At 45.1% G+C, this 26,459-nt stretch overlaps 1 protein-coding gene across 2 annotated transcripts in view; it reads right to left on the bottom strand.

Moving 5' to 3' along the window:
* Positions 1-610: 610 nt before the first annotated feature.
* The window catches only part of PUM2 (pumilio RNA binding family member 2), a 28,595-nt gene continuing 2,746 nt past the window's right edge, over positions 611-26,459 (bottom strand). For both annotated transcript variants that reach the window (XM_072143652.1, XM_072143653.1), the window contains exons 2-22: positions 21,044-21,362; positions 18,073-18,141; positions 16,390-16,495; positions 15,729-15,916; positions 14,218-14,390; positions 13,810-14,080; positions 13,610-13,724; positions 12,604-12,723; positions 12,206-12,363; positions 11,416-11,545; positions 11,189-11,332; positions 10,781-11,068; positions 9,794-10,033; positions 8,271-8,538; positions 8,042-8,171; positions 7,809-7,937; positions 6,689-6,826; positions 5,909-6,034; positions 3,263-3,384; positions 2,851-3,043; positions 611-755 (exon numbers count right to left, since the gene is read on the bottom strand). In XM_072143652.1, the coding sequence (XP_071999753.1) occupies positions 624-755; positions 2,851-3,043; positions 3,263-3,384; positions 5,909-6,034; positions 6,689-6,826; positions 7,809-7,937; positions 8,042-8,171; positions 8,271-8,538; positions 9,794-10,033; positions 10,781-11,068; positions 11,189-11,332; positions 11,416-11,545; positions 12,206-12,363; positions 12,604-12,723; positions 13,610-13,724; positions 13,810-14,080; positions 14,218-14,390; positions 15,729-15,916; positions 16,390-16,495; positions 18,073-18,141; positions 21,044-21,349 (3,546 nt within the window). In that variant the 5' untranslated portion in view covers positions 21,350-21,362 and the 3' untranslated portion in view covers positions 611-623. The remainder of the gene's footprint in view (positions 756-2,850; positions 3,044-3,262; positions 3,385-5,908; positions 6,035-6,688; positions 6,827-7,808; positions 7,938-8,041; positions 8,172-8,270; positions 8,539-9,793; positions 10,034-10,780; positions 11,069-11,188; positions 11,333-11,415; positions 11,546-12,205; positions 12,364-12,603; positions 12,724-13,609; positions 13,725-13,809; positions 14,081-14,217; positions 14,391-15,728; positions 15,917-16,389; positions 16,496-18,072; positions 18,142-21,043; positions 21,363-26,459) is intronic.

Genomic DNA, 26,459 nt, shown 5'->3' with positions numbered 1-26,459 from the left:
TTCTAGTATTGTCTAGCATCTTTCTCTGAGCATGCCCACTTGTCTATTTTCAGACAACCCATAAAAACTGAGCCAATTCTCAGAATTTTAAAACAGATGCAGGTCTCACTTCCGGGAACCTCATTTACCCCAAATTTATGGAAATATCCCTTTAAGTGGTGGATCTATATGTGCCTACATACCTGTGGAAAGGTATGTGAAAAGTAGTTTGAAGCGGGAGGGGGGGGGGGGGGTGAACAAAAAAGAAAAGAATGAAAAGGATAAACATTTCACAAAATAAGATTTATACTCTATTTACAGGTGACCCCTCCGAGCTGCTGGGAGACTGACCCCGCCGGGGAGACCAGCGTTATTAAAATACTGTACTTTCCCTTTAAAAACTACCACTTTTTACAGGAACTTTACAAGGTAAAAATTTACAAAATATGTGACAGCTTGATACAATTACATCATTTACAGGCTCTGGATTTGGACTGGCCCCGGCGGCCGGGGGTGAGTCTCCCATGGAGGCCGGAGGAAAGCCCCAAATGTACAGAGAGGGAGGAGAATAAATAGTGTGGTACACATCGGCTGAGGGTCGGGGGGGGGGGGTCGGGAGGATCCTGGATGTGACGTGAAGACCCCTACAGCATGCCGTTGGGCGGTCCAACCATTGGCCCCAGGTCGCTGCTGGTCTTCATGTAGTACTTCTCCAGCTTGGCCAGGATATGTTTGCCGTATGTGTATTTACGCAATGTTGTGATGTGGGGCCGGATCTGGCGGGAGGAAGGAAGAACAAACTGGTTATTATTATTATTAGAATGAAAGAGAAACTGTCATACAAATTATTCCCACCCAAAATAAAACCTTTTTTTTTTCTTTTTAAAAACTAATTAAAAAAAACCATTGCCCTTATCCCTTAATGGTTCCTTTCCACGGCTGCAATGTTACAAAAATCAGTTTGTAAACTTCTATGCAATTCACCTGATGCGAGTCATTCACACTAATGGTTCCCTTAATATTGAAATTTACTTGCATTGCCCCGCCTCCTTGTTCCTGATTGGACAGGCTATAATATGGAGAGCTCAGTTAAACCACTGGGCACTTAAAGTCATTTGATTAGGATGACATAATCTAAGGTCCTGTTACATCTGCAACATCTAGCTCATGTATGCATCTGATCACATGAAATCACAGCAGCATCTATGAAGGATGGGGAGGAGTAGAAATCCATGGAGGCTGCAGAGATTTCATGTTAATAGATATAGGCATGGTGTACAGTTTGCCAATGTTAGGAGACTAAAAGGACCTGTGATTGAGTCACCCTAGTCACATGACATGGTGAGAAGAGGCATGGGGCATGGAGAGGAGTGGCTGGAGGAGCAGGACTCCTCCGATGCCTAGCAATATAGCATAAATGAATGGTGTCCAGTAGTTAATAGAGCTCTATAAGAACCCGTCACTAGATGTATATGTGAAAATGTGGTGACAGGTTCCCTTTAGCTCTTATGAGAATCAAAAACATTCTGCCGGAATGGTACATTAACTTGTTACTATTGAGTCACTCACCTTTTCATAAATCAGATGCTCTAAGGCTGTTTTACTACACGCCAGTTCATAAGATCATGTATGAAATTATATCCAAAAAGTCCACCAGGATTATAGCTTTTCCAAGTGCTTCAAGAGTGTGTCCTCACACTGCTGTGCTCTTAGCTCTCTGCAGACATTATTAGTTATTGTTCCTTGACATCTGTGTAGCGATTCCTCTGTGTGTGTTGTAAGTAGTAGCAGCAGGATCATGAAATATGGATTAATATTCCATGACATTAGCTTCTCCAGGCGCACCTTAGGTAGTGTGAAAATTTGTATAATCATTCATAATATCAGCAGAACTAAGAAATATGAATTCATATACAGAATTGTAGCAGTGTGTGTGTGTGTGTGGGGGGAGGGGGGGGGTGTAGTCAGGCTGTAGTATCCAACCTGAAGCCTGCAAAAACATTTACTCGGAGGAAAGGGATTATGCAGCAAATTGCAGCAAAGAGCAGAGGGCACAGCAGTGTGAGGACATGCTACAAGTGCACTTTGAGAAGCAACCATCTTGGAATATGAATTCCTATTTCACAGTCCTGCTACTACCTAAGACACACACAAAGGTATGATTATAACACTTCTCTCCAGGGACAATACCTGTAGTACTATATGGAGGAAGAGCCCGACGAGAGGTTCAGGAAGGCGCTTGGTGCAAACAGCAGACGTAGAGATCCAATGGATAAAGGAATCTCTTTTATTATTGTTAAAAATATTTATCTCATAAAATGAGCATATGCATAACGTATTAAAAATACAGTGCCTGTATTTTTAATACGTTATGCATATGCTCATTTTATGAGATAAATATTTTTAACAATAATAAAAGAGATTCCTTTATCCATTGGATCTCTACGTCTGCTGTTTGCACCAAGCGCCTTCCTGAACCTCTCGTCGGGCTCTTCCTCCATTCCACATCGTTCCAGGATCCTGGTCCTTGGCAAACGTGGTCTCCCAGGAGTGGCAGCTGCTGGTAGCTATTTCATTACATGCATATACCATCTTCATCAAGGTGAGAGTCTTCACTTACTCTTCTACATTAATTGACCATCACGATATCACACGATAGCTGCGCCTCTCTTCCTTTGTCTCTACCTCCTGTCATTCTTTCTGGGACCTGGAGCCTTGCCCCCAGAGTCCCTCGATCCCAGGCTTCCACTGCATTCATGTAGTACTATATGGTCACACCTCCTGACAGATCCCTTTAATTCTCACAAATCTGCAGGTTTTCCCCTTTTTTTTCCAGCAAGCTCTGACCATTATTGGTGTCAGGGCCTCTACCTTATGCATGATGATCTTGCGCTGAGCGGGCTCTGCCATGTCGATCATCTTCTGCACCACGTAGTTGGCGTACTGGTCCTTCATCATGGTGTATAAGGCACTGTGAGGACCGTCGTTCTGGCAGCACACCTCATCGATGAGCAGCGCTCTCTCCGCACGGGACGAGTGGGTGACGCACTTCTCTACCACGTTACTGAGGAGAGGACATGGAAACAGGACTGTGATACACAGCAGACAACACATGCATAGGAGCTAATCAAAACAGAGATTATGTAGGGGTCCCCTCCGGGCTGCCAGGATACCCCCTTTTGGCTGCAAGTAAGTGCAGATCTTCCATTTCCATATTGATAATAGGGAAGTAAAATCGTCTGCAAAACGAATGACACTTCTATGACGGAAGAGCAATGGTTACCTGGCAAATTTATGCTGGCTGAGTGCCAAGACTTTCCCTCGGATTTCAGACACAATCTTGCTCTTGTCCTCGGATCGGCCATGTTCCAGTACATGCTGGATGACGTAATTCCCATACTGGTCCTACGAGACATCACATAACACATGAGAAGCATTATCAATAGGCAGGAGGGTAAAATAACAAGCTGCTGGGGCACACGTGATCCAGTCTGAGATGGTACCAGTCATTGTAGACCCCAAACATATTCTGTTGACATACAATGAGCCCCAATGGAATAGAATTACTCTTGTGATTATACACTCACCGGCCACTTTATTAGGTACACCTGTCCAACTGCTCGTTAACACTTAATTTCTAATCAGCCAATCACATGGTGGCAACTCAGTGCATTTAGGCATGTAGACATGGTCAAGACAATCTCCTGCAGTTCAAACCGAGCATCAGTATGGGGAAGAAAGGTGATTTGAGGCCTTTGAACGTGGCATGGTTGCTGGTGCCAGAAGGGCTGGTCTGAGTATTTCAGAAACTGCTGATCTACTGGGATTTTCACGCACAACCATCTCTAGGGTTTACAGTGAATGGTCCGAAAAAGAAAAAACATCCAGTGAGCGGCAGTTCTGTGGGCGGAAATGCCTTGTTGATGCCAGAGGTCAGAGGAGAATGGGCAGACTGGTTCCAGCTGATAGAAAGGCAACAGTGACTCAAATCGCCACCCGTTACAACCAAGGTAGGCAGGAGAGCATCTCTGAACGCACAGTACGTCCAACTTTGAGGCAGATGGGCTACAGCAGCAGAAGAACACACCGGGTGCCACTCCTTTCAGCTAAGAACAGGAAACTGAGGCTACAATTTGCACAAGCTCATCGAAATTTGACAGTAGAAGATTGGAAAAACGTTGCCTGGTCTGATGAGTCTCGATTTCTGCTGCGACATTCGGATGGTAGGGTCAGAATTTGGCGTCAACAACATGAAAGCATGGATCCATCCTGCCTTGTATCAGCGGGTCAGGCTGGTGGTGGTGGTGTCATGGTGTGGGGAATATTTTCTTGGCACTCTTTGGGCCCCTTGGTACAACGCCACAGCCTACCTGAGTATTGTTGCTGACCATGTCCATCCCTTTATGAGCACAATGTACCCTGTAACATCTGATGGCTACTTTCAGCAGGATAATGCGCCATGTCATAAAGCTGGAATCATCTCAGACTGGTTTCTTGAACATGACAATGAGGTCACTGTACTCAAATGGCCTCCACAGTCACCAGATCTCATCCAATAGAGCATCTTTGGGATGTGGTGGAACGGGAGATTCGCATCATGGATGTGCAGCCAACAAATCTGCGGCAACTGTGTGATGCCATCATGTCAATATGGACCAAAATCTCTGAGGAGCTTCCAGCACCTTGTTGTATCTGTGCCACGAAGAATTGAGGCAGTTCTGAAGGCAAAAGGGGGTCCAACCCATTACTAGCATGGTGTACCTAATAAAGTGGCCGGTGAGTGTATTATAAGAAAATTTCAAGCACAAATGTGATTAGAAATTTATAAACTTGACAATGGCCAAACCTAATTGACCGGATCCAACAGAGTAAACCTTGTGCATGTGCAATGTAATAAATCACCCTCATCCACAAAGCTCTGCATAATGCTGCACCTCTACCTCTTCTCTGTCATCCTGTACTCTTCGATCTGCCACTGCTGTTAGATTAATCTCTAATCTCAGCGATTCTCTGGAATGCCTTTCCCTGAACTATTAGACTAATACCCAACCCCCAAAGCTTCAAACGTGCACTTAAAACTCTTTAGGCAGATCTATCACATGCACTAACTGCATGAAATTCTCTCTTTACTACTCTATCCTATGTCCTCCTACCATCTTATCTGGCAAACACAGGATATATACCAAGCTCCAGGCTTCTCTGCAGTCACTTTCACCATGGACTCTGCATATACGATGGCGGCTGATGCAGCAGCATCTTTATTAAATGATTTTTATTCCATTCCCTTCTAATGAATGGCTGGACCATTATACAGCTGTTATACCTCATGTGTCACTCCCTCATCCTCAGAATCTAAGCTCTTGCGTCACCCCCTCATCCTCATAGACTGTAAGCTCTTGTGTCACCCTCCTCCTCCTCATAGACTGTAAGCTCTTGTGTCACCCTCCTCCTCCTCATAGACTGTAAGCTCTTGTATCACCCCCTCATCCTCATAGACTGTAAGCTCTTGTATCACCCCCTCATCCTCATAGACTGTAAGCTCTTGCGTCACCCCCTCATCCTCATAGACTGTAAGCTCTTGCGTCACCCCCTCATCCTCATAGACTGTAAGCTCTTGTATCACCCCCTCATCCTCATAGACTGTAAGCTCTTGCGTCACCCCCTCATCCTCATAGACTGTAAGCTCTTGTGTCACCCCCTCATCCTCATAGACTGTAAGCTCTTGCGTCACCCCCTCATCCTCATAGACTGTAAGCTCTTGTGTCACCCCCTCATCCTCATAGACTAAGTTCTTGTGATCATGGCCCTCACGCCTATTGTTACATATGACAGTTTGTACTCTGTAATGTAAGTTTACATTTGTATATGTCCCCTATGATTTGTAAAGCGCTATGGTATATGATGGCGCTATATAAATAAAGATCATTACCTGCACCAGCTGTTCCGTGCTTTGGTGTAATTCCTCCAGGATAGGCATCGTCTGATCGACCGTACAATGCTCTAATATACGCTGGATGACCCTGCATCCATAAGGATGAGTGGAGAGGACGTAAACCTGAGGGAGAAAGGAACCGCTATATCAGCAGGACTCTGCAATGAGGAACACGTCTGGAGCCATCATTAGGCAAGTTACATGGCTCTGGATCACACACTGTATAAATGACAGGCGGGATCCCAAAGCCAGAGCCATAGTATATTCACAGCCGCAGGCTCCAGGGGGCTGCCCAGGCGACTGCTCCTCCAGTGAAGACAGAGGACCACGGGAAACAAGCAGGTATAAAGAAACAGACCTATGTTTTAAAATTTGCAGCATAACCATTATAATTTCTGTGTTACCTTTCCATGTGACATTGTAAAAAAAAGTTTACAAAAAAGTTTATGCAAAATTAATTTCATTAGCCCCAAAAATGAAAAAGTTAGAGAGAACATGTGCAAAAACAGACAAATTTCATCTGGTCCTGAACCGGCTATATAGAGGTCTTATGAGGGTTGTAATCAGGGCTGGGGAGTCTAGTTTGGCTTCCCGACTCCAGAGCCCTGATTGTAATGTAGAACTTATGACCCAAACTCCGGGTTCTAAAACTTGAGTTCTACAAATCGGAGAAATAAATCCAGCGGAGGAAGTTTGTTGTACATAAATCATTTGTGTACAACCGGCCTTAGTCTCTTCCATCCTACAGAGGTGTAATACAGGAGCGCTCCTACACACCTGTCCTTTGAAGGCATCGATGATGAACTGCAGAGCCTGCGGCTGGACACACTCAATGCATTTCTGCACCACATGATTTCCATTCTGATCCTTCACACACTTCAGGACATGTCCGTCCAGCTCCTTCACCATCTCGCTCTGAAAGAGAAGGAGAACAGGTTATATATGTGGCAGTGACCTCGCAATTTACTTAAGATGTGCAGGATTGTATAAAATCATTGGAATGGACCAATAATAACAGGATATACAATGCTGGAGAGGATCTGGAAGAGGATTACTGTGTGTATTTTATCAAGTCCACACTAGGCTTACGGGGTGGACAGAGAAAAAAATGGAGCCCTCCTAATGAGCTTCTGTCCAGGGACCTGGCAGCAATTGGGTGTCCCATAAAAACAGAGCAAGGACTTGGGTGAAGTTGGCTCCGTGGTCTGTGTAGTGGAAACAGTAACTGCAACCACAGTTCCCATGACTGCAGAAAACTGTGCCCCGATGTCATCCATCTACAGTGCAGCCATCCTCAAGGTATAGGAGAAACCTTATAAGCCAATCATTATATATCCTTTATACATAAACACTGTATTTTTAGGACTATAAGATGCACTTTTTTTAGCAAGAAAAATTCTGTGTGTGCACGTGTGAATGAATGCAGCGGGGCTACCTGTGTGTGGATGGATGGATGGATGGATGGATGGATGGATGAAGTAGTGATGCCTGTGTATGTGTGGATGGATGGATGGATGAAGTAGTGATGCCCGGGTGTGTGTGTGGATGGATGGATGAAGTAGTGATGCCCGTGTATGTGTGGATGGATGGATGAAGTAGTGATGCCCGGGTGTGTGTGGATGGATGGATGGATGGATGAAGTAGTGATGCCTGTGTGTGTCTGTGTAAGTATGAAGCAGAACTGTGTGAGAGAAGATGAAGGTGGTATCGTTGTGCATCTCAATCAGAAATTTATTTATTTTTTTTATTGGTTTCAAATACACTTTCCTTTTTTTTTATGACCGAGGGTGCGTCTCATAATCCGAGAAATACATAAACATCAAGGAATGTCTAAGGAATACCCAGTAGGTCTTGTTAAGAACAGTACTCAGATGGTGTATGTATTAGCACCACTTACTTGCTGATCTGGTGATATGGATTCCAGAGCCTTCTGAATGACCCGACAGCCGTACATCTGTAACGCCAGGGGAAGTACATGCCCACGTATACGTGTAGCCAATGCCAGTTTCTGATCCATACTGCCAAACTGCAAAACAAACAAACATATCAGGTTAAAGAACCTATATACCCTGTTCTGTGAGTAGATAACATGGATTTACTGTCTGTCAATTAAAACCAAAGGGCTCTCACCTCAAAGAACTTCTGTATAACATAGTTCCCAAAGACGTCGGTCATCAGCTGATAGGCGGCTTGTAGGATCTCGCTGAACACCACCTGGCGCTCGGCTGGAGTGGCCCGTTCGAGCTTCTGCTGGATAAACCTGGAGAACAAACAATGTGGAGTCATTGTGTTATTTCTCTGTAATATTTCAGAGGAAAGTGAATACATGTATACAGATTTGTTACATATCACATCTTACCTGGACCCATGCTGGTCTTGGGAGAATTCGACAATGTGACCGATCAGATCCCTGAGCTGTAAGTTTGGAAAGCGATTGTTGCGGAAGTCTTCCAACAATCTGCTGCGTCCGGAGGGCATGATGTCGGATCTGTTATATCTCAGGCGGGAAGGTGGGAAAAGCTGACTGCTGGAACTGAAGAAGCTGGATCCGCTGGCAGCGCTGCGATACTTGGCCTCCGCCCCGGGGGCCGCAGAAATATAACGCCCACTGCCATTAGTCAGTCCTCCTGTACAACAAAGAGTCTCCATTAATAAGCCCGCAATACAGTCCTGTGACAATAAATCTCAGTCTAACCCTCAATGTTAACGGAAGGTAATATTGTTGACATTTTGTATCTACACTCATTGACAATCTGTGTGATTGTAATGATTAAGGGATTACAGGATCCAGATGGCCACGTTGGGAGGAGGAGAGGGGAAGGGCGAGCGCTCTTAACCCTCCTCCCTCCATAGGCAGACGAATGGACTACCCCACTCCATCACACTGCGTCGAGACAACATGTCCCATAGAAGTCTATTGTGGCCGTGATCTGGCCGCAATTTCTCTCAGCCAGTTCACAGGCTCAATTGTGACCGTATGAATGAACCCTTAGAACATAAGGTAAACTGTATCATGGAGTGGAGGCTCTAGGACCCTGTTGGCGCCTCTAGCTTAGATACATGATGAGTTATGATTGGATTTGAGGATAGAAAATCTGGATGGTATCTGTGCGATATGAGGCAGGACATTACAGCTGTGTCTGTACAAAACGGGGGGCAAGAAATCTAAACTATTCTCCCAGACCGTGTGCCCCTTCTCAAAATCAAACGGGCAAGCAGTTTTAGGCCCCTTACACACCAGCGAGTTTGACGTTCCGTCCGTCCTGAACCCTGAGCAACCAGAATAGCACGTTAAGTTCATTTCTGGTAGCCGTACTTTCGGGGCAGATATTCCAGCTGCTAGTCACTGGTGGGCAAGAGGCCTTAGAGGGCATCATGTCTAGCGGTCAATAACCTCTCACCAAGAGGTATATTACCTGGAAGTAGCCTTTTTATAATAGAACAGCAGTAAAGCCCTCTTATCAATGAGCTGGTATTGGCCAGAGGTGCATGGTACGTTGTGCAGCAATGTTGCCAATGTATTTACTTGATAGAAATCGTAGTTTCCCAGGTAGACTGTGATACTGCTGATAGTGGATGCACCTAGTCTAGTCCTATTCTGTTGAATGGGACGGAGCAGCAGATATTTGCAGTACCAGCGTACGGCGCTCTGCCCCGAGGACATTGCGGTCCAACACGATTCGATTAGATCCACTTTACAAAAATTATACAAAACAGATACAAGCAATGGAAAGGATCTTGTCGATTATAACCCCGACCGACATCACAGAAGCACAAAGCGACAAAAACTAACCCCAAATAACAGACATCAATAGACACAAAAACATAAAACACACACACACTAACACATAGAACAGCACAGATTTTTAGGTTTTTCTTTACCTAAATGCAAACTGGATGAGGATCCATGTGATGGAAGTGATGGCGGCGGGGTTAGGGAATGCCCGGGCGTTTGGCTTGGAAGAGGCATGCCTATCGGACTTGGAGATGAGGAGAATCCCAGGCTATTGTAAAAGGGCTGCCCTATGGGTGCCAGGCTGCTGCCCCCTGACCTTTTGTACAGGTCTGAACTAGCGGACAGAGAATCCCTCCTGGAGCCACTACCACCGGCCGAATTCCCAACTGGCGGGGGAGGAAATGAAAAAAAATAAAACAAAAAAATAATACACCATTGAAAACATCTGGAAGACACGTAACAGAAATGAAACCGTGAAGAAAACCAACACACATCAGAGAGATAGAAATAAAAATCTCCTACAATCCAGCGTCTGATATTTGCCTCAATATGAGGAGAAGGGGCGTTTATCAGGAATGTGGGAAAATCTTTACTATTAGATGCTGAGTAACGGGAAACCGGAACGTACATTTAGAAGCTTTGGTATATAAGTGATTGAAAACTCTTATTTAAAGGCAAAACCTGCAGTTTTGACCAAAGCATAAAGAGCAGCTAGTGTTATGTATGGTCCCTGCAGAACTCTGTAACCTTTTGGCGTTTAGTAGATTGTGAAATATGTATTTATATTCAAAGATTGTAACTTCTGGGGGCATGTCCTCACACTGCTGTGCTCTGTAATCTCTGAAGCCAGTGTTCAGTATGGTCCCTGGAGATGTTTAGCCTTGGTGTGTGATGTTAGTAGCAGCAGGACTGTGATATATTTGATTTACATTCAAAGAGCGCCGCTGAGTGAGGACACAGACCCCAAGCGAGGGCACGCCTCCAGTGCACTTGAAGAGGTTACCACCATGGAATATAAATCGATTTTTCCCACTCTTGCAGCTACTAACACCACACACAGTCAGTAGCTTTGCACGGCCCCATGACTAACACATTCCCTTTAAACAAATCCTATGATTTTGCATAGTCCTTACCTGATGATCCAAATCCTCCAAAAGCCGAGCCGATAGCAGCACCCAGAGAGTTGCTGCTTCCGAACCCGAGAGACGTATTTCCGGGTTGCCCGGGCCCATGTGAGAAGAGGGAGCTGCTCTGCGAGCTGTTGGTCAGGGAGTTATTCCCATAGAATGAGCTGGAATGGAGGTTGGCATTGGGCTGGGACTGCTGCTGCTGTGGCTGTTGCTGCTGTGGGGCCAGTGGGCGGAAGATGCCATTTGTGGCCGCTGTGAGGTTGTTGGCACCAGTGGCAGATACTGCAGCAGCTGTCAGGGAAGAAGATCAGGATCAGACATTAGAAAGAATTCTGCAGCATATTTCAGTGAAGATAAAGTAGGTATGAAGTTGCATGCAACCCTTTCCTCAGTGTGTACAGGACCACGTACCGGCTTGTGCAGCTGCAGGACTGATTAGGACCGGTGTAGATGCCACTAGGCGCACTTGGGCAGCAAGTCCCGCTCTAGCTCCAGGACCAACCACCAAGGCACCACTCTGGTCATAATAGGCAGCGGGAGCGAGAACCTGATAGCCTGCAACAGGGAAAAACCAAAATGTATAAAATGTGTAACCTCTGCAATCCACGTAAGCCACGTCCTAGATGACCGGTACATACCTGACATGCTGGTAGTCAAACCCTGACCGAACGCAAGGGCAGAATTTGCAGCTGCGAGAGAGTCAGTCTGTTGTCCTTGCTGTCCTTGGCTGGGGGTGAGCGGACGCTGGTTGGCTGCCGCCCTCATTACCTACAACATAAACCTTAGTGTAAGCACCGCAACCAAAATGTAGCATTACCAGATTCTACTGTATTAAACTAGCACTCTCCCGAGGTGGGGGATGAAATGTCCTTTCTACAATTCATTCTTTCATGTGAAATCTCACCAGTTTACGTATAAAAATCTCCTTCAAAGTTGTATGCAAATGAGCAGAGAAACGTCCAAATTAGTGGCTGCTGGGGGTGTGTCACTTCAGATGCACTTATTTTCAGTTATGTAGCACCTAGAAAGATGCTCCTGGTGTCATATTAAAGATATCGCATCAGGTTTGTGGTTCTGTGACCTTCAAGACTGGATGTACAGGCAGTTAGAAAACGTGAGCTGCATCCATCTCCAGTTCTGGAGATCACAGAACCAACCTGAAAGAGATCTTATGTTTAATATGATGCAGACAGGTTTCTAGGTACTGTAGACCGGCCGATAAGGCCACCTGAAGGCACACTTCCCCCTGCATTTTATTTTTTTTTATATATATGTAACAGGTGCGATTTCACATAAGAGGGTAGCCTAGAAAAGACATTTCTTACTCTACCTGAGGGGCTGCTAGTTTAATGTTGTGATATCTGGTGACAGGTTCCCTTTAAAGGGGATTCCTAATCCATATTTAGATTTTATTGCGTTGTCCATTACCTGTTGCTGGCCCTGGTTTGCTTGCGTTTGCGCCTGCTGGTTGTTGCTGTTAGCGGCGGAGGCTGCAGCCGCGGCGGCTGCTGCTTGTTGCTGAAACAATCCAGCTGGATAGACCCCCCAGGGGACCCCATAATATTGTGGTGGTACAACCGCAGGTCCTGTGGAGGTTAGATAAAAGGCTGCATCACTTATAGCCAAGGGAGGGTTGTACTCAGTGTATATACAACACATAATAATTTAACAGGCGCTTTGCATGACTCGCTCCTAAGGAGGATACAAGTAACGTTTACTGTATCACTGTAACTTTACAAGTGTTAGGAGTTCCTGTGTATCTACATACACTTACTATGCAGCTTACTATCCTTGCCTAGCATAAAACCAGAGATGCATGAACGTACCTAAAGTGGCAGCAGCAGCAAGGCCGGCGGCGGTGTATGGATCCGTGCCAGGGTGAGCAGCGCTTATGATGTAAGGGTTTGGCACAAAGGCAGCCGGGGCCAGGCCTGCCGAAAACACACCTGCAGGAAGACAAAGGAACCTCTATAACACATGCCGATTGTCAATATAAAAAATACTAGATCCCCTCGATCAGAAAAACCCCTCCATATGCTTAGTGGACAAAATTATTAGAACCAGGTATTGTTCATAAATCATCAGCATTTTTCCATGTTTTTCCAGCAACAATTAAACATTCGGTGTAGTAGATTCAGCAGAGAAGTGAAATCCTGATGAAATCATCAGCCTGGACGACTGCATAGAGCTGGGACATACTGAGGTCCCAGCTGCTGTATATGGAAATGAGATTTTAGAGCCACTAGATTATACCCTATGAACCTCAGGTAGGGTATGAAGTGTCCCTTCTATAATTCCTTCTTTTATGTGAAATCTCACTCTTTTACCTATTAAGAAAATCTCCTTTGAAGTCCAAATGAATAGAGAAAAATTATGATCACTACAGATATCTTTAGTTCTATAACTCCTAGAAACAACTTACTGGAGTCATATTAAAGCTAAGAATCCAATCTTTCAGACTGCATAATGATTTATCTTTTATTATGACAACAGAATGTTTATCGGTACTATTGAATCAAAAAATATGGGCACCTGAAGTGACACTCTCCCTGCCGTCTGAAAACTCATCTCTGGCAAAATCTTGACTTTTCTCTGTTCATTTTAACATGACTTTTTGGAAGGGTATTTTTTTTTTTTTTAATAGGTAAAAAAAAAAAGAGGGAATTCTAAAAATAAAATGTCATACCCTACCTCAGGAGGCTAGTAGTTTATTGGGATAAAATCTAGTGAAGATATACCTTTAGGGATCAACTGGACACTATGTTAGGGCACACATACATACATATAGTATATGAACATGTATGAGTCAAGGCAATGCAGATGATAACTTACCGATGTGTTGCTGCTGTGCCGCCGCCAGGGCATACTGTTGTTGTTGTTGTTGTTGCTGCTGCTGCTGGGCCGCGTTTAGTTGCTGCACTGTTAATGCATTGGGTCTCTGGAAGAGCTATGGGAAAACCAAACGTTGTATAAAGAAGAATGCAAACTTTGAGAAGCAAAAATATTCTTGGACACAGAAGTGGAGAACCAACCTGCTGCTGGGTGTTGTAGTCAAACAACCCAACGCCCCCTCCTGCAGAGTCCATAGGTAGCGGGTTCCCTGGATAATCAAACTGAAGTGAATCCAAGCCAACTTGCTCTATGCCATCCAGGTTCTGTCCTTCAGGACCAGCAAACTCATCCGCAAGGGGCTTGTTTCCCATAGGATTTGACAGCTGTCCTAGACCTTCATTCACATTTTGGTTCTGACCAATCCTATCTGTGATTTCCGTCGGAGAAGCTTGGCGACTTCCCGGAGTGCGGCTGAAAAACGCAGAAATCATAATTAACTATTTAACTACAGGACGTGCATTCTAGAATTGAGATTATATGAGGCAGCGAGGAGCATACAGGCAAGATAGTCATTCCTAAAAATTAAAGGAGAGTCCTCCCCCTCTTACTTAAAGTCTTTGCAGTCCGCATCAATCCCATTAGGAAGCCCCCGGCCATTTAGTTTGGAAACGTCGTCACCATCGGCCGACATCAGATCGCGTTTCTTTTCTTCTTCAAATGGAGAAGCTTTACCTTTCTGCTCTGCCTTCTCTGGTCCATCCAGATCACAGTCTCTAGCTCCCTGTAGAGAAAAGGATGAAGTCACTAAGGTTTGGAAGATCAAAAATTGCATTTTTACATCAGGACAATTTATGCTGCAGATTTCGTAGAGTGAAATATACACCAGCCCATAGCCATTCTGCAATTTATTGCTTTATTGCGGTTTTGTTTCATCTCTGTCTATAGACAGAGGCTCAAAATCCCTGATCCGGGACAAGCCCTTCGAGGTGTACAGGCAGCCCCCTATTTAAGGACACCCGACTTACAGATGACCCCTAGTTAAAGACTGACCCCTGTGCCCACTGTGACCTCTCTGGATGTTACTATAGTCCCAGACTGCAATGATCAGCTGTAAGGTGTCTGTAATAAAGTTTTATGGATAATCCTTGGTCCAATTGTCACTGGGGCAAAAAAAATGTTTTTTTTTTTTTTTTTGTCTAAATCTACAATTATAAAATATACAGTTTCGACTTGCATACAAATTCAACTTAAGAACAAACCTATGGAACCTACCTTGTACGTAACACGGGGACTGCCTGTATTACATAAATGGTGAATTTCCATTTTAGAAACTTATGTAATAACCACAAGATGCAGTTAAAGTGTAATAGTTGTTAAAGGGAACCTGTCAGGACGATTTGGGACACCGAGACAAGTTCAGAAGGATCTGTGGTTTCGTTTCCCAAATCGCCCTCGAGCTAGTACATCCCGGGTTACACAGTGCAAACCCCATAAGAATGGTGAAGGCGCAATGAAGACAGATTATCCCGGCTTCACTTGCCGCAGAGCCGGTGCAATTATTTTCCAGGCTGCAGGAATCAATAGTATCCTTAGGTGCAGCATGACAGGTAATGGTAAGATGCAAGGGTTAGCCGTGTCCACGAAGTGCAAGAGCAGCCCTTAGGTGTAGGCCAAAACCAGGGGTGGGTCATTTAGATAAAGAGTGTATAGTGCAGGCTTTTGGGCTAAACAGATGCTCAGTTCATAAATCCCAGACGGTGTGGTGCTGGATTTTACAGATCAAAACACTGGTGCTGGGGACTCCAAGCATCACAGTTCTATATGAAGCAAGGAGCTACTGCAAAACCTCTGGATAACAGCACAATTACAGTTGGGCAATGTTGCTCCACAGTGAAGCATGGGCTCCTTGCACCATTCATTACTATGATGCTGGGAGCCCATTGCAGTGTGGAATCTGGCACCACACAGTCTAGGATTCGAGGATTAAGTACAGACGTGTTTTGGCTTTAGCTGTCCCCCCCCCCCCCCATCTCCTCCTCGTTTTGGCTTAACAACCGCACATAAAATCCAGAACATGGAAACGCAGTCTTAACTTCAGTTCTTTACACGACACACTTACATAGGCTCCTTTCCTGAATCTCGGGTCCAGCTTATCGGCAGGCGAGGAGCTCAGGACGTACTCCACCATGCTCACTCCCAGCCCGCCGCTCTCTGAGCGTGGTGACAGCACAGAGTTGACATCGTGATTTCCCTGAAAGCCTTGTCCAGGTCTTCTTTGCACCATTATCGGTTGTGACATGGAATGGTCTACGGAAGATGAAGGTTGCAGAATAATTACAAGCAAAATTCTACATTTTAATCACATTGGTTGAAAATTACAACCAGATATGTTTTGCCCTTTATATTGTAGGGTTTGTTTCTGGCTTTGTCTGTACTGAATGAGGTCAGACATCCAACTGATCATAGAGTCATGGAAATGCCCTTTAAGAGAACTTCCAAAGCATAAACAAATTTCCACCCCATTTCCACGCCCCCACCAATTAAGACCCTTACTCAATGAGCCAGAGCAGTAAACTAGCAAGTGCCTGCTGTCTATGGTCCCACATGTCATGTGACAAGTACAGCAAATTCTACACATTTTTTTCTTCTTCTTAAATCTGAGCTGGAAGTGTTTTGGAGACTAAGAAAAATGTATCCTCCTACTAATAGGGCTCCAAAATTGCTGGAATATTAGTACAGACTACAGAGCGCTCAGGAAAGTGATGAGACTCGTTACTTACGAGACGCCCCCCACGTGTTCTCCCGCCATTCATCTGGAAGGAACATCCCTTTCTGTCCATCTTTGGCTGGGTCTTCGGGCTCCCAAAACTTTTTGGCTGGTAGAAGCTATTTAAAGAGAAAAAAAGGATCAAAGATAAAATAATGACGCGAGAAGAGATTCAGCCTGTAGACCCGTCACAAGTGACTAACCAGCAATAACCCAGACTACAAAGCCTCAAAAGACGCACGTGAAATATCATTGTCTTACAAGACTTCAAAGCCCTGAGACCTCCCCTTACAATGCACGACGACTGCAGATAGTGTCACCTGTGTAGGCCTCATTCTATCAGGTCAATCCCCGAATAACTTGGGCGCATTAGCATCACCAGAAGAAGAAAAGTCCCCCCTTACTGCCAGCTATTGGAAGCATCACCTTTCGGTCACTAGGGTTCCAAAAACTAAAGACTGCAAAGCATAAGAATCGCAAAAACCCTAATGTGACCTCTCCCCATCTCCTTCATACTTAACTAACACTGATTTGTTTGGTAGAGATTTTCACTTTGGCTTCGCCTGCACTCACACAAGTTAGGGCCGGTTCACACCTGCGCTCAGGCTTCCATGTAATAGTTTAGGCCTCATGCACATGAGCTTATGTAATCCATATCCCAGCATTAACTGGCTGTATTGCCCAAAAAAAATTAGAAGGTGGGCTGAAACCCATGTGACCTGGTTGTGGGCAGCTCACCACTAAAATGGGTTGTATACGGTTGACAACACGATAAGTAAACAGGTTAGAGCATTGATGGCGAACCTTTTGGAGACTGAGTGCCCAAACTGCAACCAAAACCCACTTATGTCGCAAAGTGCCAACATGACATTTTAAGCAGTAACCTATTGATCCCTGCTGTATCACATGTTTCAATCGTATTGGCGTCCTGAGGACACTAATACAATAGAAAAAAGATGGAGAAATTTGGACACTAATCTATCATTATCTACACTTTCTTGCTCCTCCTGTACCGCTGGCAGCTAAGGACGATGCTTTAAAATGGCCCTGAGCATGGCAAGTTCTGGGCTGTATTGGACCGCAGAAGAAAGCCTTGAGTCCTGTCTGGCAAAATATGTGTTGGGGGTGAAAGCCTGGGTGCCCACAGAAAGGGCTCTGAGTGCCATGTCTGGCACCCGTGCCATAGGTTCGCCACAACTGGGTTAGAGGCATCAAAACTTTTCAATGTAAAATCAGAGCACGTTCAATTAAAAAAAAAAAAAAAAATGGATAAAAAAAATAAAATTAAAAAAAATGGTGCAAACTGATACAAATAAACATCAGTCATCCGTAGAAAGGCTACAGTCACATGGCCGTGTGCCGGATCCCGGGCGACTACAAGGACAGGTGGAGAAGGGAGGGGGAGTAAGTGAAAGATAAACGGACATGACGTAAATCTGCCTAAATATAGGAGGAGCCGCTCAGTAGCAAAGACAGACTCTATCATGGGAAATAAAATGGATGTTAGTCACCTGTTATTAACCGTAAAGATGAAAACCGCTAAAAGGAAACCTGAACACGGACGGGAACTGGCCCTAAGTTTTGTATATAGCAGAAAACACATGAAGAAGGGAGTGTGAGTACCTGGATAAGCACAGTACAGTCCCATACAGTATACAGAGTGCACACTTACATACACCGCAGGGGCCGCACTTACCTCTCCCATTCCTCGGGATTCTAGAGCGAGAGCCTGGAAGTCGTGATTCATGTCGTCCGCAGACCTCACCTACAAACAAGAAACACGCGGTCACTATAAGCAGCAGACAAGTCATCCACATACATGTAACATCCACAATAAAGACTGGCGTGTACAGGCGCAGGGCACAGCGTGCAGGGATTTCCAGGTTGCTTTAGTCATAACAAGACTACACAGGGGTTTTTAAGGTGACCTAATGGGCAGAGGATGGGAATTTTTGGAATTTCCTTACATGTACCTCCCCCTCCTCTCTCAACTGGCTGCGGTGAATGGGATGTTGAATTTCACGTTTAATGTTTCTGCAACGTCAACGGGTCTCAAAAGATGCAGATATTGCTATGGACAATTCTGCTAACCACAACCAATCCAGCAGCGCCAAACTGCGCCGCCATGTGGTCCCCTGCCCTCACTGCAGCAGAAGCGCATTTACTGCGCATTATGACAACGCAAACCAATATGGCGGAGCACAAGCCTTGGCGGGCGTTTGCTGCATTATACACCTGCTATAGATATGAAGAGGGATCAGACTCTGACCCCAAGGCTGGTGTCACATGTTCACTTTTTCATATGCAGTTTTTGAAGCCAAAGGCAGGTTTTGATGATAACTGGTTGAGACAAATAATTGGCGCTGCTCCTCCTCCTACTTTACTTCATTCCTGTTTTGGGCATCAAAAACTGCATCTGAAAAACTGAACGTGTGGTCGCACCCTTAAAAGGGCTTGTCCACTTTCAGCAAATAACACGCAGGTACCTGAGACATTATTATCATTATATAACAGGCCGTGACATCACCTGACAGGGGATATAACAATCACATGACTACGGTCGAATTTCTATCCACAGGTATAACTTTTTCATTGCACAAACAATATCAAGTATTTGCTGAAAGTGGACAACCCCTTTAACTCCTCTCTGACCACCCACTGATGAAATACATCTTATAGTAGAGAAAAAAATAAATATAATTTTTAATACAAAAAAAAGTGTGGAAACATATTCCAGGGGTCTTTTATGACCTCATGGGGGAGATAAAAAGTAGAAACATACCAGGCTACATTGGAGCGCACGGTGTCAGGTGCACTAAATCGCCTGATCCTGACACCAAAATGTAAATCCCGGTTCTCTGTTCTAGGACCTGTTAAGCTGCCCTCAACCCACAAATACCGCCCCCCTCCCACAGTAATCAGCAAAACTCAGCATAACTAGGAACAAGCAACAAGCAAACGAAATGTAGTCTCTTCTGTACCAGTGTAACGTATATACATATATATATATATATTTTGTGTATCTGTATCCCCATCTCTTTGTAATAATGTGCCAAGCACTGTGTACAATACAGTATATCGGATTGTCTTATGTGTTAAAACAACCAACACAGAATAGGGGATTCGTTTAGAAGGCTTATTTCAAGTTAATTTGAAAATGTAAAGAAAAAAAATATATATTACAAAAAAAAGAGGCCCTTTACACCCACTTTTTGGAAATTTAATCTCCAATAGTTTTTCAATGTAGCAGGTAAAATAAAAAAAATAAGATTAAGGAATCTAAAGGGGTTTTCTAACTAAGCAAGTTTAGCCCTATCCACGGGATAGGGGTACATCGGACCCACGTTCTAGTGATGTGTGGGGGTCTCATCACCACCACCGATCAGCAAGTTAGGCCCTAACTTGCTTTGTGTGGAAAACCCCTTTTAGATGCTATGTAAGAAAATTTGCTAAAAATGCCATTGTCATTGAAGTCTTTTCAGGCCTCATCATTAAGGGGTTAACGGGAACCCGTCACCACATTTTTCACAAATACAGGTAGTGGCAGGTATCCATAGAGCCCTGGTAACTATCCGACACCCTTATTTTAGCTGAAAATTGTTTCCATCAGATCCCCATAAAATCAGAGTTATCTTGCCAGATAACTAGGAATCTTTGGAGCGAGTTGAGAGGCGTGGCCTAATGTCATGTGACCAGGATGACATCAAAGGTCCTTTAGCTACTTAACATTAGCAAACTGTACCCCATGCACATAGCTGACCACATTAAACAATCACAGCAGCCTGCATGGACTTCTACTCCTCTCAATGCAGGCTGCTGTGATTTCATAAGATATATGCTTGGTGTACAGTTTTCTAATGCTAAAAATCTAAAGGACCTACGATGATGTCACCCTGGTCACAAGACATTACAGCTGCATACAGAGATAGTGGGAGAGGTACTACTGGACTCAGCCCAGTGCACAGGGCACAGGGATATGATCTCCTCTATCCAACCAAAGTCAGCGGGATGGCAGACTTGTGTAGAAGACATGACAGCATGGGCTACACAGAAGGGATGGTGGGATAGGTGAAGCATAAGCAGTGTGAGGATAGTCATGCTATGCATAAGTTTGCATATTATCCCCTATCCTGTGAATAACTATCTGATAAGCGAGGGTCTGACTGCTAGGACCCCACCGATCACAAGAATCCAGATAATAAGGGCCCCGTTCTCACTAATGAATGGAGTGCTTAAAGCTGCTCCATTCAATAGTATTGGAAAACATCTCAGACAGCGACTGGGAGTGCCGGAGATACCAGAGCGCTGTGCTCCCCCATCCCTCAAAATGGATAAAGAGGACACATTGCCCCTGTTCTGGTTCTCATGATGTGTGACTGCTGATCAGATAGTTATCCCTTACCCGGCGGATTGTGGATAACCTGCAAACTTGGTCCAAACCCTCGAAGCACCCTCATAACCGTCCTAAAAGCCTGTAACACCAGGTACTATGCAGGCAGCTCTCCTCATGTGCGAGATAAACAGTACAGAATATATTAACTAAATGAAGCAAGACCCATGTGGTGTGTGGCCTGCAGTCCCCCAGCACAATGCTACGGCATCAGTATAATCACAATCCATGTTATGGGGCAGCGTAATCCTCTGTATCATGTACACCGTGCACTTACTGAAGCCTCCACGTTGTCTCCTGTCGGCCAGCGGTGCTTGTTTGTGTAGCCGTTCACCTGTTCTCCAGCTTGCCTCTGAAAGAAATATCCCACCGTGGCATCGTCCTGAGAGCGGCCGCTCAGGGGCACCGGGGCGCCCCCTGCCCCAGGAGGAATGGCATGGGGGTTATTTCCAATGGGCCCTGATGTTGCTCCTCCAGAGGGGATCCCGACCCCCAGCGCCTCCTGCCCATTGCTGGCATGCATTATTCCTCTGGTCTCTTGCCAAGCCACTTCATTCATGCCTACGGCACAGGGAACATTCATTCCACATAGGCGCCTAGAGGAGAGAGGAAGGATATGTATTACACATCATCACAACACGGGGAACAAGTTATCAACCATTACCACTTATCTCCTATCTAATCACTGGGGTGGGGTCTGCACACTAGGAGCCTGAATGGTTATGTAAATGGGGGGTGTAAAGTTTCCTCTCTGAAGGTCGGCCCTACAGCGATCAGACACTTACCCCCTTATCTGCAATTACATAAGAGGAAACTCTGGTTATAAAGATGCAATAAAAAGAGGTCAAAGTTTTCTAAGACCCCTAGTAACAGTTTTCGGACAGAAGTTTTTGGGGGTCCCGGTACCTGCTTGAACCTCTTTGGATGTGGGGACTGAGGTAGGCAGGTACACTTTTATGCCATTCCTGGAAAACCTCTCTCTACGGGTTTAAACAGAGAATTTTGGCCCCAATCTGTAGTCACCGGAGCTTGTAAGGAAGCGTCATGTCTGAGCAGAATCCAGGAAGAGTTTTGCATCGCGCCCCATACTTTTAGGTAGGACCCGAGCAGACGTCAGCCGAGTGTACTAGGAAGGGGAGGGAGGGGGGGGGGGGGTGATCCCTATTGAAAAAAACAAGTCCTGCAGCAGGTAAAAAGGGAAGTGGGAAGTCGCTGGAAAGGACCTGAGAAGGAAATCTCCATGTTTGTAACATCACAACACGGAGGGAAACAATAGGCGCTTTCCAAATGACTTATGAGTCACAACACGCTGGATACCGCAGTGCACATGCCGAGATGTTATCACACGCAGAAAAGAGGTGCTGCACGACAATATGGGAAAAGAAATCCTGATGTAATCAGATGTAACCACAGGCTTCAATCCTACAAGAGCAAATACCTAACATAACTATCACCCAGGAATTGGTCTTCTGCAGAAAGGAAGGCTCCTGCTGCTGCAGCCAGTTATCTTACAGCCAGACACTAGATAGCAAGGACAGGCAGGTGGTAAATCCCCCATGCAGGGCTCTAGGCCGCTCTCCGCATCCCCAGCTTCAGACATAACAGAGCGAAAATGTTATATGTTATATACACAATTTGCCAGGGACTAGTCTTCTCCACATATGGAGCGATGGAGCGGGGAGGCTCCTGCTGCAGCCGGTTATCTTACGGCTAGACAAGGGGCATAATGTCCAGGGACACGCAGAAGACAAGACTAAGGGCAGGCAGTGGGTATTGATTTACCAGCTCTATGCTCAGATTAAGTTGACCCCATATGCCCAATTATACCATGAAGACATCATAGAGGTGGGAGCTCATTTTAGAGGAATTCATGTTAAAAAGTTAAAAGGGATTGTCAGTGATTAAAAAAATAAAGAACACTTGTACTCGCCTCTCGGTGGGCAATAAGGGCCATCACTGCTTGACCTCTGTATACAAAGAGAAGCCGCAGGTGACCCGGAGCAGAGGGAGAGGCGAGTACAAGTGGTGTATTATTATTATTACATCCCCCACACCACCAGCCATATAAAATTGCTTTTTTATTCAAGGACGACCCGCTGTAACCTTATTACATCCAAGTCCAAAACGTTAGAGAGAAGTCGGATATCTTCGTCTAGTAGTCCGATGATCAGTATAAACATAAAACAAATTAAGGAAATACAAAGACCTGTGGCAAAAGGTTTCTACAAAGAAAAAAAAAAAAATTGTGGTATGACTTTTTGTCAAATATATATATATATCTCAATCACTTCCACATGCAAATTACAACCCATCCTGCAAAAATCAAGCCCTGGATCGTAAATTTTATTTTACATTTGCATCCCCCAAATCAAAGTAATTTACATATCATCATCATCATTGTCACACCTGGTCGTGTATAAGAACAGAGGCCACAGGTGATAAGAGGTGTACCCTGGCGCATGAATGCAGTTCTCCCCATAGGGAATCAGTGACCGGCTATTTTTGGGAATGTGCTCAGACACAAAGCAAGGTGTGAGAGCTGCTACTCTCTAACAAAGACTATCATTATCCCCCACCCCAGCACCTTGTATCGCCCTCCTCTACTGCACCAAGACCAAACTACGGGTCCCCTTGTCACAAACCACATTATGTCCTGGAACTTGTACGGAGCGATGTTCCCTTTGATGCGGCCGCTGTCTGGACTTGTACGAAGCCGCCGTCTGTGTCGGGTTTATTATTACAAACCTCGGGTCGTTTCGTTCTAATGGGGTCTTATTTGTTTGCCTTATAATACCACCCGGTGCTGTGTATACATATATATATGTCTGGATTCCAGGATGAAAGGCTGGGGGGGTGGAGACTATAAATAACACGTATGGCTTCTATGCGATGTCCCACACACCTGACAAAGACTGAGGCCTGCAGCCGTGGATTACATTACAGTCACGTACAGCGCAGGACTAGAGAGGCTGCAAACCCAACCACACTCCGGGTCCTGCTACTTGTGCAGTCAAACTTTGCAAAAACTTTTTCAAAAAATACCTTCACATTTATCAAGTGTTACTCTTCCCCCTCCCCTTCAAAGACATTCTGAAGTAAAATATACAGAAGTGTCAGACTAAATATACAAAAATTGAGAAGCCTGGAGCAGAACTAAAGGGGCCTTGAAAAAAAAAGTGGGGTGAAGAGAAAACATTCTTACCCTGTTCCCCTCTTAATCCCATATTTCCGGTTTTAGGGGTGGGGTTTGGTGGTTTGAATCATGGGACCCACTTCATCTAATGAGTGCACCCCCAGACTGCGGGGCACTGCTTCCATTTTATTGTTGTCCCCAGGACTGAGGAGACCTCTTATTGGCCGATGCAGGTCCCGTGACCCCTCCCACCACAACTTTCAGGTGGGTGAAATCCCAAAAACTGGAACTAGTGATGGGAAGCCTTCTTTTATTTTTCTCCACCCTGGCTCCCATTTGCTTGATTCTTAGAAAACCCCTTGTTGAACCATGAGGATCATGGATCGTAAACCAAGTTACACTTACATGCGGGTGTGTATGTGCCCCCTCTGCCAGGATCAACTTTTTTTTAGCCTCGTGTCCTTGTTTTTGAAAAAATAAAAAAAAACGAAGAGCAGGTCCTGACAGAAGGGGCGCACACCACTATGTAAGTGTACTTGGTTTACAATCCTTTATCCTGGTGGTAGATTTCCATTAAGACAACAAGAACTATAACAAAACTAACTTTAAAAAGTTTTTAAGTGACCTCCAGACCTCCCAATAGTGCCACATCCTGAAACCATCGACAAGGGGATTCCAGCTTACAAGAGGAATAACAGAGGGACATGGGCAGCACAATAGTGGAGTGGGAAGATGTCACCATGCTGGTTGGAGGTTACGTGTACAAGATGAACCTTTAGCAATCCTATACATACTGATATAGTTATAGTCAGCCTCAACCAAGGTCAACTTAGAAGGGAAGTCGCGTGAAGCCTTCAGATCTACTTTACACATAGCTATTGATTTCTGCAGAAGCGTCTGGATGCTCCGAGCCTGGGGACACAGACGGCACCAAGAGAAACATGAGCAGACAAGTAAGCCGATATTACCAATAGGTGTAACAGAGGAACGGTCTAAAGAAAAGAGGTTTCAGGATTGTGATTTCATAGGGATTGCAAACAACAGACACAACGAGAGCGGGGGCAGGTGCTCCTTAAGATGAGATGACTGCCTTACACGAAAAGCGTTTCAGCAAGCGCTACATATTCTCAGCATTGAGCGAAAATAGCTCCCCCATCGAAATCACAGGGACGCCCATCAGCACCCAACGCCAGATGTGGAGGAAGTGATGCAGATACTCTGCCCGCAACAACTTCTGCCCTAACAAGAAGATCATCAGAAAAAAAAAAAGAGCTGACGGAGGGAGACCTGAGGTTACACAACCACCGACCCGAGCAGCCATGATCCCAACCTACAGAGACACTGAACAATGCAAACCCCCAGCGGCCATGATCCTAACCTACAGATGTCACATAAAACTGAACTACAACACAAGGTAAAGGAAGGCGGCTACTGAGAAACGGACATGCAAAACGTGACATGAAACGGCTACAAGTTCCTCTTTGTGTTGCACTTGACTTAAAAAAGTTGTTGGAAAGGTGGTCGGGAATCTTCGTCCATGAGTCAGGACTAGTCTAAAACACAGGTCTTGTGCTCTGTCTGGGTCTAATCACCGAGATCAGTAAGTTAGGCCCAATCCAGAGGATAGAGCCCAACTTGCTTGGTGGGATAACCCTGACCGCCTCTAGCTACCCCCAGGCCACCTATCTAAATAAGGATAGCCTTCTAATAAGAGACAATACCACCTTTTTATTAGGTGAACGACAGCCTCTAAATAGATACAGGTCAGGAGACAATAGGCGTCATCTCCCGCACTTCACAAACAATGGTGAATAGCCGCATGACCAGGTATAGATATACACATCTCTGCAGATACTGTCTTGGAAACTGGGACCCGCCAAGGTCAAAAGAATGGGAAAAGAAGAGTTAAGCCTGTTACCCATAAGCAAGTTTGGTCCCAGAAACTCGCTCTGTGTGCTTGTGAATTTCCCCGAATCACAGAGCTGAACCCAGCATGTCCGTTCAGTCCAGTAATTCTTGCTTTGGTCAGGGAAGTCCTGCAAAGGTACGAAGCAAATTTCTAGGTCCGAATTTGAGTAAAAGACAGTTGCCTAAAGGTTATCCCCTATCCACAGGAAAGGGGATAACTAAGAGATTGGTGAGGGTTAGACTGTTAGGACCCCCACGGTCCAAAGAACAGGGGGTCCCGTTCTCGCTAACTGATGGAGTGGAAGGACACATGCGCGACGTGTCACTACAATTACTTACTGAGTGTCAGTGGCAGAGATCACTGAGCACAGCCTTCTGGGCATTTCCGGCACTCCATAGTGGAGTGGTAGGACACATACTCGGCCTGTTACTTCACCCATTAGTGGGAATTGGAGCAATGTTTTCTGGATTGCTGGGGATCCCCTTTCTCATTATTGGTTGGGGTCCCAGCAGTTGGACTCTCAGAGATCACCATGTTATGCCCCATACAGTGGATACCCCAAACTTAGGACAACCCCTTTAAATCAAATATAGAAGAGGAAAGAGTGGTCCAATATGAGTGGACAACCAGCTATCACACCTAACTACGTAA

The sequence above is a fragment of the Engystomops pustulosus genome, chromosome 3, assembly GCF_040894005.1.
Source record: "Engystomops pustulosus chromosome 3, aEngPut4.maternal, whole genome shotgun sequence".
Lineage (NCBI taxonomy): Eukaryota > Metazoa > Chordata > Amphibia > Anura > Leptodactylidae > Engystomops > Engystomops pustulosus.
Note: the sequence above shows the minus strand (reverse complement) of the source record. Positions and strands in the feature narration are given on the sequence as shown.